This window comes from Monodelphis domestica, chromosome 1 (genome assembly GCF_027887165.1).
Source record: "Monodelphis domestica isolate mMonDom1 chromosome 1, mMonDom1.pri, whole genome shotgun sequence".
NCBI lineage: Eukaryota > Metazoa > Chordata > Mammalia > Didelphimorphia > Didelphidae > Monodelphis > Monodelphis domestica.
Genome location: NC_077227.1, coordinates 561,145,297 through 561,163,522, shown reverse-complemented (window position 1 = coordinate 561,163,522; position 18,226 = coordinate 561,145,297). Strand labels below are relative to the sequence as shown.

The 18,226-nt window shown below is 36.7% G+C and overlaps 1 protein-coding gene across 2 annotated transcripts in view; it reads left to right on the top strand.

Moving 5' to 3' along the window:
* The window catches only part of CSMD1 (CUB and Sushi multiple domains 1), a 2,624,761-nt gene that overhangs the window by 1,987,222 nt on the left and 619,313 nt on the right, over positions 1 to 18,226 (top strand). For both annotated transcript variants that reach the window (XM_056823354.1, XM_007476228.3), the window contains exons 13-14: positions 13,075 to 13,257; positions 17,586 to 17,912. In XM_056823354.1, coding sequence (XP_056679332.1) covers positions 13,075 to 13,257; positions 17,586 to 17,912 — 510 coding nt within the window. The remainder of the gene's footprint in view (positions 1 to 13,074; positions 13,258 to 17,585; positions 17,913 to 18,226) is intronic.

Genomic DNA, 18,226 nt, shown 5'->3' with positions numbered 1-18,226 from the left:
GGGCCTGGGACTCCATTTGTTACGGGAGGTGCGGTTGTGACCTGGTGTCGGCGTTCACACGCAGCGGCAAGACGTGGACGTCGCTCATCTTCAAAGGTGGTGGCAGCATTGTTAATGTGGGTTCGGCAGCTGCTTCTGTCAGAGGCAGCGAGGTCTAGTGGCTTTGGTGTAATGCCAGCCCACCTCAAGTTGGACTTTAGCTGATCCTTGAATCTTTTCTTTGGTCGGCCTTGTTTCCTGAGTCCAGCTGACAGTTCACCATAGAGTACCTGTCTTGGTATTCGCTGTGGGTCCATGCGGATGCCGTGTCCAGACCATCGTAGCTGGGTTTGGAGGACCAGGACTTCGATGCTGGTGGAGTTGGCTCTGTCGAGGACTTCCTGGTTGGTGATTCGGTCCTGCCATCAGATCCTCATGATTGACCAGAGGGAGCGTTGGTGGAATTGCTCCAGCTGCTTCATGTGCTTCCGGTACAGTGTCCATGTCTCACAACCGTACAAGAGCGAGCTGAGGACCACTGCATTGTACACTTTGAGCTTCATCGCAGTGCTTACACCGCTGTGTTGGAGGACTTTGCAGCGCAGCCGCCCAAGTGCCTGGCTGGCCTTTTGGATCCTGGCATTGATCTCGTGGTCTAGGGACCCGTCATTGGCGTTGGTGCTGCCCAGGTACTTGAAAGTGTTGACGTTAGAAAGCTGTGTGCTGTCGATTGTAATGCACGGCTGGTTCATTGGCCTCCCTGGTGCAGGTTGGAGCAGCACCTCTGTTTGCTGAGGCTGATAGTCAGGCCAAACCATTTTGTTGTGGTGGAGAACCTCTCCACAATGGTTTGGAGATGATTTTCTTGGTGGGCCATGAGAGCACAGTCATCTGCAAAGAGAGCTTCCAGGATGAGTCTCTCGGTTGTCTTTGTTTTTGCAGTCAGGTGGTGAAGGTCAAATAGTGAGCCATCCAGTCAGTATTTGATGTAGACATCCAGGTCTAGATCCATCACAGCATGTCGTAATACTTGGGTGAAAAATAGGTTGAATAGTACCAGAGCGAGGACACAGCCTTGTTTCACGCCATTGGAGATGTTGAAGCGATAGGAAGTCTCTCCACCAGATAGGACTTCCCCTGTCATGTCGACATGAAAGAGCTGGATCAGTTTGACAGATTTTGCTGGGCAACTGAGCTTGCTGAGGATCACCCACAATGCGTCCCTGTTCACTGTGTCGAACGCCTTTGTCAGGTCTATGAAGACAATGTAGAGACTCAGGTTCTGCTCAAGGCATTTTTCCTGCATTTGCCTCACCGTGAAGACCATGTCGATGGTGCTGCGATCTGGTCGGAAGCCACATTGTGATTCAGGCAGGTTCTGCTCTGAAACAGATGACAGGAGTCTGTTGAGTATAACACGGGCGAGGATCTTTCCGGCAGTGGAGAGTAGTGAGATGCCTCTGTAGTTGTCACAGGCTGCTCGTGAGCCTTTGTTCTTGTATAGGGCTACAATGGAGGCATCTCTGAGTTCTGGGGGCATGTCTTCCTCTTCCCATATGCTGGTCAGCACTATGTGGAATGCCTGGAGCGCCTTTCCATTTAAGGCCTTGTACACCTCGGTTGGGATCCCGTCTTTATCGGGTGCCTTGCCTGCACTTATTTGTTGAATGGCTTTTTGGACTTCCTCTATTGAAGGAGGGACGTCAAGTTGTTCAATGGAGCGGTTTTGGGGGATCTGGTCAAGGGCGCTTTGGTCGACTGAAGAGGGTCGGTTGAGAAGCTGAATGAAGTGTTCTTTCCACCTGTTCCTGATGCCTTTTTTATCTTTTATGAGACTGTCACCGTCAGAGGATAGCAAGGGAGTGGTGGTGGGTTTTAATGACCCATAGACAGTCTTGAGGGCACTGAAAAATTGTTTGTAGTTTTTCATATCAGCAAACTGCTGGATTTCTTCTGCCTTTTTTTCCCACCATTGGTCTTGCATCTTCCTGATCTCACACTGCGCCGTGGCTTGGAGAGACTTCAATCTGTCCTTTTTAGGAGCAGAGTTTGGGTTATTTTGCCACTCTATAAAGGCTTTGTTCTTCTTGCTCAATAGGTCTTCAATAGCAGTGTTGTTCTTGTTGAACCAGTCCTGATGGTTGCATTGTTTGGGGCCTAGGACTGCCTTTGATGTTTCCTTCACTGCATCTCTGAACTGGTTCCATTTCTCTGTTGAACTTCCAGTGAGTGGTCCCTTGGCAGACAGCTTGTTGTCCAGGCAGGACTGGAATGTTTGCAAATAAAATGGATCTCTAAGACGACTCATGTTGTAAAATGCGCGAACTGTCTGGGCGCATTTTGGATGGCGAGGCGCAATGCGCATTTGAAGAGTTGCTCTAACCAATCGGTGGTCTGTCCAGCATTCAGCTCCTCTCATAGCTCTGGTGATCTATACATCCTGGATGTCTCGCCGGCGTACAATGATGTAGCCAATGAGATGCCACTGTTTTGATCTTGGGTGCATCCACGTTGTTTTATATTTGTTCGCCATTCTGAACACAGTGTTCGTGATGGTGAGTTCGAACTCTGAGCATTTGCTGAGTAGCAGTAGGCTGTTGTTGTTCATTTTTCCCAACGCCATGTTTGGCACTCCACGAGCACTCCTTTCCATCTTTCATGGTCCTGGCCAACATGGGCATTGAAGTCTCCCAGTAGTATCAGCTTGTCATTTGTGGGCACTGAGTGCAGGATGGCACTCAGGTCAGAGTAGAACTGCTCGATGGTCTCCTCTGTGCTGGTTAGTGTTGGGGCATATGTGCTGATGATTGTGGCATACCAGTCTTTGCTGAGAGGCAAATAGTATAAATCATTTCCTATGCAATAGAACTTCTGCAGACTTAAAGTAGCTGATTCTCTACCAAGAGCACATAATGCCTTCATTTATTTCAAGTTATATTTCTTTATTTCAAAGAACTGTGACTTCATCTTGGTAGATACTCTCCAATACAGATCCTAATTCTTTATAAGTCAACAGATGATTTTGAAAAGTACTTGTGACTGAAAAATTCATCAATCTGAAAAACAGGTGCCTAATATTTTCACAGGTGGCCAAAAATTTTACTTGAATATACTTATTGAGAGGGGGGGACAGTTAATTGAATAGTGATTGTGTAACCATAATAAAGGGAGGAGGGAAAGGAAGAGAGGTGGAAAAGAAAACAGAGAGGGGAAGAAGCAGAAAAAAAAGAAAAAGAACAAAAGTGAAGCAAAGGAAGTTTGGAAGGGTACGGACACAAATACGGGTAGTGTTAAAGGACATTTTGAATAGCTTAGTGTTTCCCAACCCTGAAATTAGAGAGGAGAGGAGGCTGAGGGAGTGGAGAAAGTATTGAGTATTTGAAACTAAATTAACAGCATCATGATGAGAGTTCAGTTTACCTGGGGTAGAACATAATGTGGTATACTTCCCTCCACATCACAATGGGTAATCAGACAGGATTTAGTGGAAAATTATTTCCGTATTCATTTATTTCCAATGAATTAATTAAACAAACTCACAGTTCTTCAGTTCCTCATACTATACCTTCAGAAGTATAAAACTACATTTAACCAGAGAATTGAAGAAACTCTGCATGTTTTTAAAAAATGTATATCATCTTATCTCTTGGGGTGGGAGTGGTTCAGAAATACTCAAAATAAATATAATGGTTTGTTTATTTCATGTTCTAATTCCCAACCCACATCAACAGAACTACTTTGATTCAATTGTGCTTTAGCAAGGTGATTTTAATTATGGGCTCCTGAGTATTATAGCACATTTAGAATTGTTTTCATGCTATTTTTGCATGTCTATTGTTTGCATTCTAAGTGGAGCAGTGAATGACTGATTAACATTTTCAGTATTTTTGATGAAAGTAAATATGCAATTATACATTAAAGAAAATACACAGGCCATTTATGCTACTGAACTATCAAAGTACTTATTACTTAGTCCCTGTTCAATGGACTGGATTTCTTGAACACACTTTTTTTCCACAAAGAAATTATTAAGTTCATCCAGAATGCAAATTCAAGGTTGTTTACTTTCTGAAGTATTTCTACAAAGTTAAGACTACACTACTAGGCCTGAGGCTCAGACCCGAAGAACAGCATTCCAGTAATATTCTGGAGCCTTTCCAAATTCAGTATTCATTATAGATATTGCTAGTAAAAGCAAATGGCCTAATGGTTTGATTATTGGATTTTGAGTCAGAAAGCTCTGATTTCAAATCCTAGCTCCTGTAAGAGGTAGAAATGTGAGGGGTTTATATAAAAGGTTGGAGAGGATTATTCAAGAGTACAGTTGCCAGTAATTTTAATTAATTCCAAAGAGATTTATTTAACAATGTATTTATAAAATATAGAAAGCGTGAAAATAAGAAAACCTGAGAGAAGGTAGGGTAAGATATTTAGGCTATACACCAGTATTTTGCTCCAACCCTGGCTTAAATGAGGCAGGGCTAGTTAGTCCTTAGGCTGAAGGGACCTCAGCCTTGAGCCAAGGACCTGGGGTTACAGGAAGCCTCTCTGAAGAGGGTAGGTCTTTCCTGAGGTTAGTCCCTTCAGAAAATCCAGGAAAGGAGTGAGTCAGCCTTTCACTCACCATTTGTCAGTCCAAGGGGAAGCAGTCTGAGATCTTAAGCCTGAGCTCCTCCAAAGTCAAGTTGAAGAACCCAGAAACTTCCTCACAGGAAGAGCTTAGCATTTTTAAAGATCATTTCTTTTTGTCACTTCCTGTGACTCCCTTCATTTTACATGTTCCAATTACAGCTAAAGCTTTTGCTTAGGACTACCCAGAAGGCAGTCAGTCAATTCTGACTTGTCACCCACTATGGCACATGTGGATCGCAGACCTCCCCCACTCAATTGTGAGTGGGGTGTATATGCTTTTGGTGATTAAATCAAAAAATGGGCAGGGAAGTTAATTTAATCTTCACACTCCTATACTTTATGGCTGTGTGGCTGTAGGCACTCCATTTACCTCTCTGAAATTCAAATTCCTCTTAAGAAAAGATACTCTGGGTAATACCAACTTCACAGGGCTATTTTGAAGCTCAACTAAGGTTACCTATATGAAGTACTTTGTAAACATTACAAATGTAATAGAAATATCTTATCGTTGCTTAAAGGAGAAGACTTATCTTTATGTGTCTTCAATCTGTTTTTTGTCATTTTTTTCCCCAAAGCATAAAAAGGACCTGAATTTAAGATGGCACAATAATGAGAAAGTCTACAATTTCCCTCATGAGAAGAAAATTAAAAACTGTTTTCAATTAGATACCCTGAGTTTGACAGAGGTTATAAGATACAATTTTGGAAGCATTCAGAAGCTTTGACTAGACAGTTAGCCTAGCATGAGAGTAGATAGCCTGTGGGAGGCTTGTGTATTCACCTTGTAATGTATGTTGTCAGAAAACAGGTGATGCCTGAGGACTACACTAACCTTGTATATGATTGAATGAGCATTAACATGCCTGCTCTAAACCACAATGAGGAAGCTGACAGGTTTTCTGTCCCCAACATCTGAAAAAAAGCAATGGTTAGACAAATCCAGGTTACCTGTCAAACGATAATGATTGTTTATATTTATATGGGAATTGGAAACACTGCAAATGCCTTTGTGCTATTGTTATGCTCCAAAATTAAATAATTGAGACATTTCTTTATTCACTTAGATTTGCAAATATAAACATCTAGAAACCCCCAAATAACCCTAATATTTTAATAGTTCAATTTAATATTTATTGAGTATTCAAAATGTCCAGGCCACTGTGTTTGGTACCAGGGATATAAATGGGGCAAGGGGCACAAAAACAGTCTGTGCCCTCAAAGAGCTTATATTCTATCAAGTAAAAAAAATGAAAATTGATATATAGAAATCCTGATGATTTATTTTATATCCTACTACTTGCCTAAAAGAATTGATAATTTCAGCTAATTCGTGGTGTTATCTCAAGAACTTTTTTTTTTAAACCCTTACCTTCCGTCTTGGAGTCAATACTGTGTATTGGCTCCAAGGCAGAAGAGTGGTAAGGGCTAGGCAATGGGGGTCAAGTGACTTGCCCAGGGTCACACAGCTAGGAAGTGGCTGAGGCCAGATTTGAACCTAGGACCTCACGTCTCTAGGACTAGCTCTCAGTCCACTGAGCTACCCAGCTGCCCCCTCAAGAACTTCTATCAGCTTAATCAAGATTAGAATAATACTAGGTCCTCCTACATCCTGCTAACAGTTTGCCAATAAATAGGAGACTATTCATTTGAAGGCATTCATAATGATAATGATAATGATAACAGACATCAAGCCCATTCTGTATAACGATCAGTTGAAGGAGCTGAGGAAGCAGACACAGGTTTATGTGCCTCCTTTGATGCTTACTATATGTAGGAACATTGGTAAGTCACTCTCTGTCCCTAACCACCTCAGTTATTTCCTCCTCTATAGAGTGAGAATGTTACACATGATAGATGACTTTAGAAGTGACTTCTAGTTCTGGATCTACCTACTCTTCCTCCCAAAGTATCTTGTATTTAATGACTTTGAATACATTTACATTTATTCAATTTTTAAAATTATACATATCTATATATTATTGTTTGGTCATTTTAGTCGTGTCCAAGTCTTTGTGACCACAGTTGGGGTTCCTTGGCAAAGATACTGGAGTAGTTTGTCATTTCCTTCTCCATCTCATTTTATGGATGAGGAAGCTAAGGTAAACTGGGTTAAGTGACTTGCCCAGATTCATGCAGCCAGTAAATGCCTGAGGCCAGATTTTAGGAACATTTCAGGAACATTAATCTTGATTTTAAGCTTCGCACTTTATCCCTATAGAGATTATAATGATAATATATGTTATATATTATGATAATATATAATCAATATATACTGGATTGTATATAATATGCATATGTATGTATGTATGTGTGTGTGTGTGTACAGATAGATATAGATTTGTATATACAGTCTTCCCCATTGGAATTTAAACTCTTTGCAAGCAGAGATTATTTTATTCTTTGTACTTTTATCTCTAATATCTGATACAATGTCTGGCACACAGTAATTGCATAATACATATATTGAAAGCTTGTATTGACATTAGAGTAGATGTGCCTGGCCCCAGAGAGCAGAACTAGCACCAATAGGTAGAAGTTGCAGAGATACATATGGGTTTTATATAAGAAAATACCACTTTAAGGAGCAGGACAATCCAAGCCTAGAATGGGATGCTTCAGGTAACAGTCATTTCCTCCTCCCTTCCTAGAGGTCTGGAAACAAAAGCTAAAAGATCACTTGTCAGGGATGGTGAAGACAAAGATTCTGGCTTATTTTCCTGATTTCTAGCCTAATAAAATCCAATGGATAGTTTTAGTGTAAATGTCCATGGGAAGAGTAAAGACATTTATAAGACTTGAGCAGGTTGCAGTGCAGAGGAATGGATGAGTGCTGATCTGCAAAGCCAGAGAGGATGCTCATGTTGAAGAGATTATAGATCCATTTGTATATTTGTATAATCAGGATAGAATATAATTGAGGGTTTGTTTATGTTATAACATAGGAGATATTCCCAAGTGTTGAAGTAGCATTCAAATGATTGTGAGTGTTGGTGTTGCTTCAAATGTAGCTCAGGGACATTTAAAAATAAAAAAAAAAAGTATAATAGACAATAAGAAAAATATTTTGGATAATTATATGAATTAATGTTTAAGTTTTTATTTCCAGAGTGACAAGAGGAAACATGATATAAATATATACACACATACACACAAATTTATAGTAGTTCTTTTGAATTTGAGGACTAGTAGTTGCCCCTTCTCCTGGTCCTTTACGATTTCAATCTGGACTGCTCATAATCTCTTACTGCCTATATTCTATCGATTATCAAAACCTGTCTATTTGGCTTCTGTAACATCTTTCATATATGCTTTCTTCTATCATCTGACACTTCCACCACTCAAGTACAAGGCCTCATCATTTCATATTTGGATTATTGCAGTAGTCTTTTGGTGGGTTTAACAGCCTCAAGTTTGTTCCTTCTCCAATCCATCCTCCATTTAGCCACCAAAGTGATTTTCCCAAGAGTGAAGGTTTGATCATATCATCTTCACCACCTGCAGTGGCTCCTTATTGCCTCTTGATGCAAAACTAAAATGCTTTGCCATTCAAAACCCTTCATAACCTAACTCCCTTCTAAGTTTTCAGTCTTTTTATACCTTACTCCTCAAAAGAATCTCTTCAGTCCAGGGACACAAGCCTTCTGGCTCTTCCACAAACAAGACTCTTTCTCTCTTGGCTTCAGTCATTTCCTCTGGGTTTTCCCTTTGCCAAGAAACTCTGTTGTTTTTTTACCCCTCAGTTCTTCTTGCTGATTTTCCAGACTTCCTTTAAGTTTCATTTAAAATCCCGTTTTTTACTGGATGCCTTCCCCAACTCCTTTTAATTTTAATGCTTTCCCTCTGCTAAGTAGTTCCTATTTTTCCTGCATACAGTTTGTTTTGCATATATTTATTTACCGGTTGTTTCCATTTTTAGGCTGTAATTTCCTTGAGTATAGGGAGTGACTGTCATGTCTTTTAGTACCTCTAGGTCATAGAACAGTGGCTGGCACAAAGCAGGAATTTAATAAATGCTGATTGTTGAAATTTCCAGTCACATCTCTATCAATACCTACTTGCCTAGGAAACTGATTGTGTTCCTTTTTTCTAGTCTATGTCAAAACAGGAACTAGGTAGATCTTTGTATTAATGATTGCAAATCATATGTTATTTAGTGCTTCTGAGTTTTTATAAGCATCCCAGAAGTTCATATAAGAATATTATTTTTAGTTAAGTCAAGACTGCTCCTTCCCTTTCCCTTAACCACTCCTCTGTGGATCAGAGAGAAATAACCTAGTCATTTTGCTTACATTTGGACAGGTCAAGCATTTTCTGGCTTATAAGGGAAATTATAATTAAAATTTTTTCTTAAACATTCTGATCAAATGAAATCAAAACATAAAATATCACATGTGCATTCAAGTTACAAAGAATATAGGGATTCTAAAACAGCTGAGATGAGGAGAAAGTACATTCCAGAAAGTTGTAGGCAACCTGTGAAAATTGAGACAGGTAACAGAGATACAATTTGGGAGAAGAATTTAGAAAGCTACTTTAGGTAGAATGAGGAGTTGATAAAGGGGAATAATATGAAATTAGAGACAAATCCAAAGATCCAAACTTTTAAAAGAAGTATTTTCTACTTGATAAAAACTGCTGGAAAAACTAGAAAACAATATGGCCTAAATTAGGCATAGACTAACATCTTTTACTATATATACCAAGGTAAAATCAAAATGGATCCATGATTTAGAAATGAGATAATTAGGAGAGCAAAAAATAATTTACCTCTCAGCCCTATGGATAAGGAAAAAATTTGTTACAAGATATAAAATACAAGAAATAAAAAAAAGACTTTATTTCTCAAACATATGGAAGACTGAGTCAAATGTATAAGAATACACAGCATTCTCCAGTTGGCCAAAGGTCAAAGGATATGGTAGATCTATGAATTGATACATCTATTCTGGAGAGCAATCTGAATCCATACCCAAAATAATATAAAGGTGTGCAAAACCTTTGATCCAGTCATACTACTACCAGGTCTGTATTCCAAAGAGATAAAGGATTGAAGAAACGAACATATCTGTGAAAAAACATATATAGCACCTTTTATGTGGTGGCAAAGGCCTGGAAACCAAAGGGATGTTCATCATTTGGGGAATAGCTTAACAAGTTGTGGTATATGCTTATAATGGAATATTATTGTGCCATAAGAAATGGCAAATAAGATGAATGTATATAGTACCATAAAGTTTGCAAAGAACTTTAAAATTACAATCTTATATTATTATCCTTCTTTTGGAAATAAGAAAACTCTAGCTGATGGAGATTGTGTCTAGTCCAGAGTTGTATGGCTCTTAAATGTTAGAGACAAATTTGAACTCAGATCATCCTTCTTCAGGTCTAGTTCTCTATCCATTATACCACTATCTAACTCTCTATATAGATAATTCTCTAAAGGTTAAAAATTATTGATTTAAATCTAAAATTTTCCTTTTATAAGCCATTTGATCACTATAAGGTCATTTATTCTCTCTGCCTCAGTTTCCCCATCTATAAAATGAGCTAGAGAAGGAAATGACAAATGAATCCAGTATCTTCCCAAAGAATATTTCCAATGTGATTATAGAGGTCTCACTAAAAAGAGTTAATAGGGTCTCAAAGAAATGCTACTGCACATGCAAAGTTGAAGATAATATTTAGAGGACAGCTAATTATATTCTTTACACAAGAAATGCTTACAACACAAAATACTCCTAACCATATTTGTATATTATTAGGTTTCACCATGAATATAGAATTGGCCAGTCAAAACTAGATCACTTCTACTCTTTCCTGGATAGGAAGAGATAATTTCTTCCCCACCTCCTCCCTGGAGCTCACAATCTTATGGATTGTAATGTAATAGCAGATGAAATATTAGTAATATAATAAGAATAGCAATACAGAAGACATGGAAGTTTGTATAAAGTACACTTTTAGTTTTGTGCCAGGCATATCATAAATGACTATTAACAGACAGTCAAAAAACAGTCATTAACTGAAAAAAATTAGTCAAGTACTGGGCTAGATCCCAGGAATACAAATACAAATATAATTAAAGATAATCATTACCCTCAGGAAGCTTTTCTTCTAATAGGGGAAGATAGCACATAAAAGGATACTGAAAAGTAGGAGGAATGGTAGAGACCAGAGTGCCTGCTTTAAAGGCATGGTAGAGAAATTTCAGACTGCAGTCTAAAGAGGAATAAGACATGTCTGGCTTGGGTACTTTCCTGAAACAGAAGTCTAGGGGCAGTTATCTATAGAGAGGGAATGGCATTTCCATTTAGACAAGAAGAAAGAAGTAGCAGAAAAAAGCCTTGTTTAGGAAATTCCTTCACTCCTTGAAGAGATGGCTGTGACCAGTAAGTTTCCTCAGTCAGTCTTCTGCTTTAAGTAGTCCTATAGGGAGCCAGTAGAGTTCTTTGATATTTTTCATCTCAATCTGTCACTTACAGATGGTGTATTAATCACATTTTGATCTCTCAGGTGTGACTCAAATCTATCTTCCAGTTCAAAGATGATGATGATAGTTCCAAGTCTAATTTGGTGTTAAAAGGGAACACTTGTCCCTCTGAACAATCCCAAGTACCAGTCTGTTCTCAACCCCCCATTATACTGACATTAACAAATAATTAAAATATAAAATAGTATTCCTATTCTTTACTAAAGGCAAGGTAAAGATGCAAACAGATCTATCAGTTTCACCTCATTCTTCACTGTCCGAACAGCAAATGAAATGACATATCTTCTGAATATCTAATAAACATAACTCATTCTTATCATAAGGTTTAACTTCTTTCCCTTGAAGAATAACATTATCTCAATCAAGAAGAGAAAGATTCACCTCAGCAGTGCTCTTTGGTAACCCATGGTCATGGAAAGAGGCACAAATTGAAGCAGGCAGCTAGAATCTTGAGAGCCAGTTCTGGTTTACCTGCAGAGCCCTTGTATTGAGTGGCATTTCTTCATTTTAGTAACTTAGGAAAGAAAGAGGAGAAAAATCCATTCTTGCTCCACCCACATCAAGGGGTCCAAAGAAGATCTGTCAGAATTCTAAGACATGCATTTAAAAGAGAGAAAGAGTAGAAACAGAAGATGTTTCTCTCTTTAAAGGCCACCAAGTGGGTTTCTTTTGCTTCTATGCTGCTATTCTTCATTTACATTGTACCAGTGTTAAGTTTTCTTGGGATTCCACCAATAGCTTCTGGTCATGTATATTTTTTACGAAAGAACCCAAGGTTATTAGGTCCTTGGATATGAAGAAATGCCCCAGCCAGAAGATCAAACTGATGGATTTATCAGCATTTATTAGAGCTTGAGTAGAATTTTAATTTTTATACATTTTTCAAATTTATCTTTGTTATTACCCTTCTCAAAATCATTAATAACTTCCTATTGCTCTTAGTAAAAAAATGCAAAATCCCTAAACTTGGCCTTCTACAATCTGGCTTCCAGTTATTTTTTCAAATTTACTTCAGATTGTTCCTCTAAATTCATTCCATGTTCTTACTGAACTAGCCTGTTTGTAATTCTCCAAAATGGACTGAAAACATACCGCATCTTTGCTTTTGCACAGATTGAACGTACCCCTTGCCTTAAATGTACTCCCCCATCATTTTAGACACATGGTAATCTTGCAAGGTTAATTCCTGATTTTGCCTTGTATAGGTTAAGATACTCCAGCTCTCCTCATTTTTAGTACTCTCTCTCCTCAAAGTATCTTTTATCTGTTTGTGTGTATGTAATATTTCTTCTCCCCCCCTCTCCCCAAACATCAGTAGAATATAAGCTTTTAAAAGGCAGGTTTTGTTACTTTTGTTCTTATCCCCAGGATCAAGCATGGTATTTTGGAAGTAATATTTTAAATGTTTGTTGAACTAGATTTGTTTATAATCACATTTTAATGAGTCGAACTTTACTTCTCTTTATTGTATTTTGATCTGAAGAAAATAAATATATTCATTGTTTTATGAGTTTTAACAAGAAACTTAATCAGTTTAAACATTCAGCACACAATGCATAAACTTCTTTGTGTGTGGCTTGTGATCTCTAAAACACATACATATAAAAATATCATTTACATTTTAGTATTGGCAAAATGAATATGCATGCAGAAAATATGCTGAATGCGAATGAATTTATCAATTTAACTTGCTGTGGGATAGCATTCATATAGCCATTCATAATCTTTTTAAAAGAACAAACAAAGCAAATTGTGTAATATCTTTTTTCCTTAAATTGTACTTAATTGTCTCTCTGTCTAGCTTAATTGAAGTTGTTAGATTTTTAATGAATTGCATATTCTTTAGGAACTACTTACATAAATGCTTTTCCAAGTACTAAAGTTAAAACACTTTCCTATTCTCCAAAGTGTAATGCTAGAAAATATTCAAGGAGTGCTGATATTTCATCCTTTTCTGCTCTTCTTGTTTTCAGAGATTGATAAAGGAGGATGTGGTGATCCTGGAATTCCATCTTATGGGAAAAGAACTGGCAACAGTTTCCTACATGGAGATACTCTTACATTTGAATGTCAGGCAGCTTTTGAATTAGTGGGAGAAAGAGTTATCACATGTCAACAGAATAACCAGTGGTCTGGCAACAAACCCAGTTGTGTTTGTAAGTACTGGTCTCTCAAACTGGCTTTGTTCATTCTACTCAACTTACTTTGTCCAGAAAATATATTCCCAGCAAAGTACTACAACAGAAGTTGAAGATCATTTTAATGATTATGGCTTCTCCACATATTTAGTTTGGTTTTATGGAAAGAAATTGGCTGGGGATTCACAGGACCTAGGTTCAAATTCTGCCTCTATTACTTAGTTGTGTGATCTTTGACAAATCTTTTAAGCTAAATATCCTTCTGTTTCCCCATTTATAAAGTGAGATTTATAGACCATATGGCCTCTGACATCCCTTCCATCTCTAAATTCAGAGTCTAAAGAATCACCAGGTAGGGTTCTTTTGTAACTTTTATTTTCCCATATTTGATTACTAATTAATACAACATAATAGTTTTAATATAAATTTATATTGGATGAATGGGGAAGCTAGGAAGATTGCCCTGGGTTGAAATTTGATCTCAAATAGTATTAAATAGCTGTGCAAACCTGGACAAGTCACTTAATCCTGGATACCTCAGTTTTTTCACCTGTAAAATGACCTTGAGAAAGAAATAGTCAATCACTCCATTATATTTTCCAAGAAAACCTCAAATGGGATCATGAGAGTCACATATGATGAAAATAATTGAACAAGAAATTAGAAATAAAATGAGATATCAGAAATATTAAAAATGTAAATTTCATTATACGCTCTAAGACTATAAGTTATGAGAGAGATTCCATACCAGCAGGGCCTTGCCCTGATAAAATCATAGTTTTTTTTTAATTTTTAAAATTTTGTAGCAATAACTATTAAATGATTCCTGCTTATGTGAATACCAGCCATAACCAGATTGATAATGCCTTTAAAATTCATACCTCAGTCATGCTCAACATTAAGCTCTCTTTATAGTGAATTATTGGTAAAAACAAGTTTGAATAATAAAATTGATATTCAAGTACAAAATTGATTCCTGCTATTAAAAATAAGTAGGTATCATGATATACTAGAAAGGGCACTGTATTTGGAAGCAGAAGACTTGGGTTTAGCTCATTATTTTCTATATTACTAATAGCTAGTGTTTGATGTAAAATTTGCAATACACTTTACAAATACTTCATTTTATGCTCTCAACAACTCTAAGAGGTAAGTACTATTTTTATTGCTATTAGATCATTTCTCATAGGAAATTATTTAAATACATTAAATAAAAAATAGTATTGCAAAGGAAATTAATTATATTGAAATATAATAGTCTCTATATATGTATACATATGTATTTTTTAAATAAGTTCATGTATATAGAACCTATTTGCTAAGGTCTCTTCTAACTCAAAACCTTATAATAAAAACATTCTAACAGCTAAAAAGAATAAATGGCATGTTCTATTTAAAGACAGACAACAGTTTTTCAAACAAAATATATTAATATGATAAGGATAGACAAGGAGGAAAAATTCATATCAACTCAAACTAAATTAAATATTATTCACAAAAGATGATAATTTCTGTTTTGGGAAGGAAAATGAAAATTTTAAAACTTCTTTCTCCTTTACAATGATCATTTAAAAATTTTATACAGACACTATAAAAATTAAAATTAAATCTCAAATAATTAAATGTTATATTTTAAGAGATTTATTAAATGATTATTAGAAATAAAGGAATAAAGGGATAAAAAAATAAGACCACGTGCCCATGGCTGATCAGACCGTTCAAAACACTGCCTTACTACCACCAAGCTAACTGTCATCATGCCAAACAGGGAGAGCAGGACAACCCACTGAATATATATTCCCTGACTACAGGAAGTACAGAATGACAGGAAGTCAGTGGGTTCCCAGGAAATGTAGTTCTTTTTTAGGGTAACAGATTTTCAATTATTCATTCCCTTCTGTTGATGATTGGAAGACTAGTCTCCCTAATTGATCATTTTTTTAAAGGCAATGGGGGTCAAGTGACTTGTCCAGGGTCACACTGCTCGGAAGTGTCTGAGACCAGATTTGAACCTAGGACCTCCCGTCTCTAGGCCTGGCTCTCAATTCACTGAGCTACCCAGCTGCCCCCACCCCCCAATTGATCATTTAACATAATCAACTTTTAAATTATAGTAATTTGGGGATAAAAAGGAAAAGAACAAACCTATGATTGTTAGACGCATTGACAAAAAGCCACTTGGGTGACAGTCCCCTTTGGAATAAGTGTATACATACAAAAAATGCATTCAACTCCATATAGTTCAAATCACCACATCCCGAAGTTCACTCTGGATTTTCTGGTTCAACATGTTGTCTGTGTAGTCATCTTCATGGTACCTTCTCCAAAAATGTTCACTTTCTGGATTCAGAGAGGTAGCATGTTTCTTATCCTAAACTTATTCTCAAAAAGAATTTCCACTTTTCATTTTAGAATACTAAAACATTCCCCCCTGAAGAGGTTGTTGAAAAACACAGTGATCACTTAAGGATATATGACTGAGTTATGAGATATATGAATCAATTGGCAAGAGAAATCAAAAACATCAAAAAATCAGATAAAAGAAAATAATTTGTGGATGAAAAATAGACTATCAAAATCTTATGTGTAAAAATTCAAAGTAAAGGAAAATAAACCTATAATCAGTCCTTGAATCAGAAACTAATTAATTTCTATCCCACAAGTCTGTAGGACAAATGCAGTAATACTTTACTTACCCATTTACAGCCAAGACTACAGGAAGTTGCCATACAATAAAAGAGAAAAGAAGACTAGATATTTGTGTGATAGGGAAGTGTCATTCCCTAGTCTGATTTTACCTTCCCTCTCAGGGATGGGGGGGGGGCAGGATGATAGCCAAACCTCAGTATTTGTCTGTGAGTATTTCACAAAGAGTGTGGATACAAGGTGTCCTGCATCTTAACATATGTCAAGCACCAAAACCTCAAGTCTCAAACCAAAACTCACTAGGTACAAGTCCTTTCATATTGGCTTAGAAGTCCATCAAGTTTTCCTGGATTGGTTTGGTCCTTTTTGACCTTGTGCTCCTTGGCACTGTGCAGATTTTTATCAACCCCACTGGGATTGGTTGATCTCCTTGACCTTTTGCTTCTTAGAACTGTATAATGGCTCTTTTGTTCCCTTCTCCTGGAATCAGACACAATCATTAAGCAAAGTCCCATAATTTTTTTAAACAATCAATAGCATCATTTTTATATTCTAAAGCTCTTTGGGTATGCATTGATATTAGGGCAAATGTATTTTAAACTTATATTACAGCAAAATAAAAAAATTAAAGAAAATCTTCTCAATACTGGTGACGTGCTTCAAACACAAAAAGGAGAGAAAAATAAAACTGAAATAGTATATTGCACATGCAAGCAAAACCAATAATAAAAAAGTTTTAAAAATAAATAAATGTGTCAACTAAGGAAAAGTAGAATACAAAGGTTTCTCACCAAAAATGAGATCCATTTCCTCTTTAAAATCTGGCCATGATCCACTGTGAGTACAAATGATTTTCACAAAGTAACAGTTTTTAGAAAGAATAATAGTACAACAGGTAATACACATTCAAGAAGCATCAAAATCCCCAAAGTTGTAATAGCCCATTTAATGGCAATAGCAAACAAACCCACTATCATCAGGATTCACTTGAGTCTGCTGTATGACATTTAAAACTAATGGATACTTGTCACAATTTTTTTTCAGGTGTAGCAATGTTTCAATCTTGGCTGAGATTTAGTAGGACAATTTTCTGGTATTTTGGCATATTCATAAGGTACACACTTTACAGAAACCAAATTTCCAACAAAATTATATTGTATTCATCCCTAAATAAGTCATTAGCCTGCCCTTCTAAATATGACAGATAAAATCTATGTGTTGATTGATATTATCTATCTCTTTTTCCATCTATAATTGCTGCATTTTTCTAATGCATGACTATCTAACCTAGCCAGCAGGAATTTTGTCATTATTTTCCCTGTATTCACAAAATCAGCTTTTATGTAAAGTTACTTTAGTTTTCTCAAACTAGTATATAGATGTTAGAAATTGTATTAATATTAGTTTTCAAAAGGAAATTTACTTATGATCCAGTCTATTCAGATTTCAAATCTTAAGGTAATTCATAGATGCTATTATTGTACAATATAAGAAAATAATGAAGATGTATCATAAAAATTTATGAAAAGATGGAAATTATATAGCTAGAATATATACCAAATCAGATTCTACCGCAAACACATTAAAATCAGGACCTCTCAGTGATTCTGTATTATGTTTTATAGGGGAGTAGGGGTGGAATGTATGTTTAAATTAAGATTTAAGACTGTCATATACTTGTCTTTGTTCTATTTTTACAGTCTCATGTTTCTTCAACTTCACTACCCCATCGGGCATTATCCTTTCACCAAACTACCCTGAAGAGTATGGCAACAATATGAATTGTGTTTGGTTGATTATATCTGAGCCAGGAAGTAGGATTCATCTCATTTTTAATGACTTTGATGTAGAGCCTCAGTTCGATTTTCTCGCTGTCAAAGATGATGGAATGTCTGATGTATCAGTTCTTGGAACATTTTCTGGAAATGAAGTCCCTTCCCAATTAGCCAGCAGTGGTCACATTGTACGCCTGGAGTTTCAGTCAGATCATTCTACCACAGGGAGAGGTTTCAATATCACTTATACTAGTAAGTACTTCAATACAGGTACCCCTTCTAAGTTCTTCTTGTATTATCAACAGTTATTGAAATTCTAAGATGCCTTAACAGGAGAAAATAACAGTGCATTCTTGGCTTTTTTCATTTCAAAGTCATCTATTTAATTCCTTGTATGTATAAGACATTGTACTAAGTACTGGAGATCCAAAGCTGAAAAACTATACAGCTGCCAAGGAGTTTGTAAAAGGCAGCATAATGTTTGCATACATAAGCAAACAACAGAATGAAATATAATAGAGACAAAGAGGTACAAAGTACTCAAGGAGAAGAAAGTGGGATGGTAA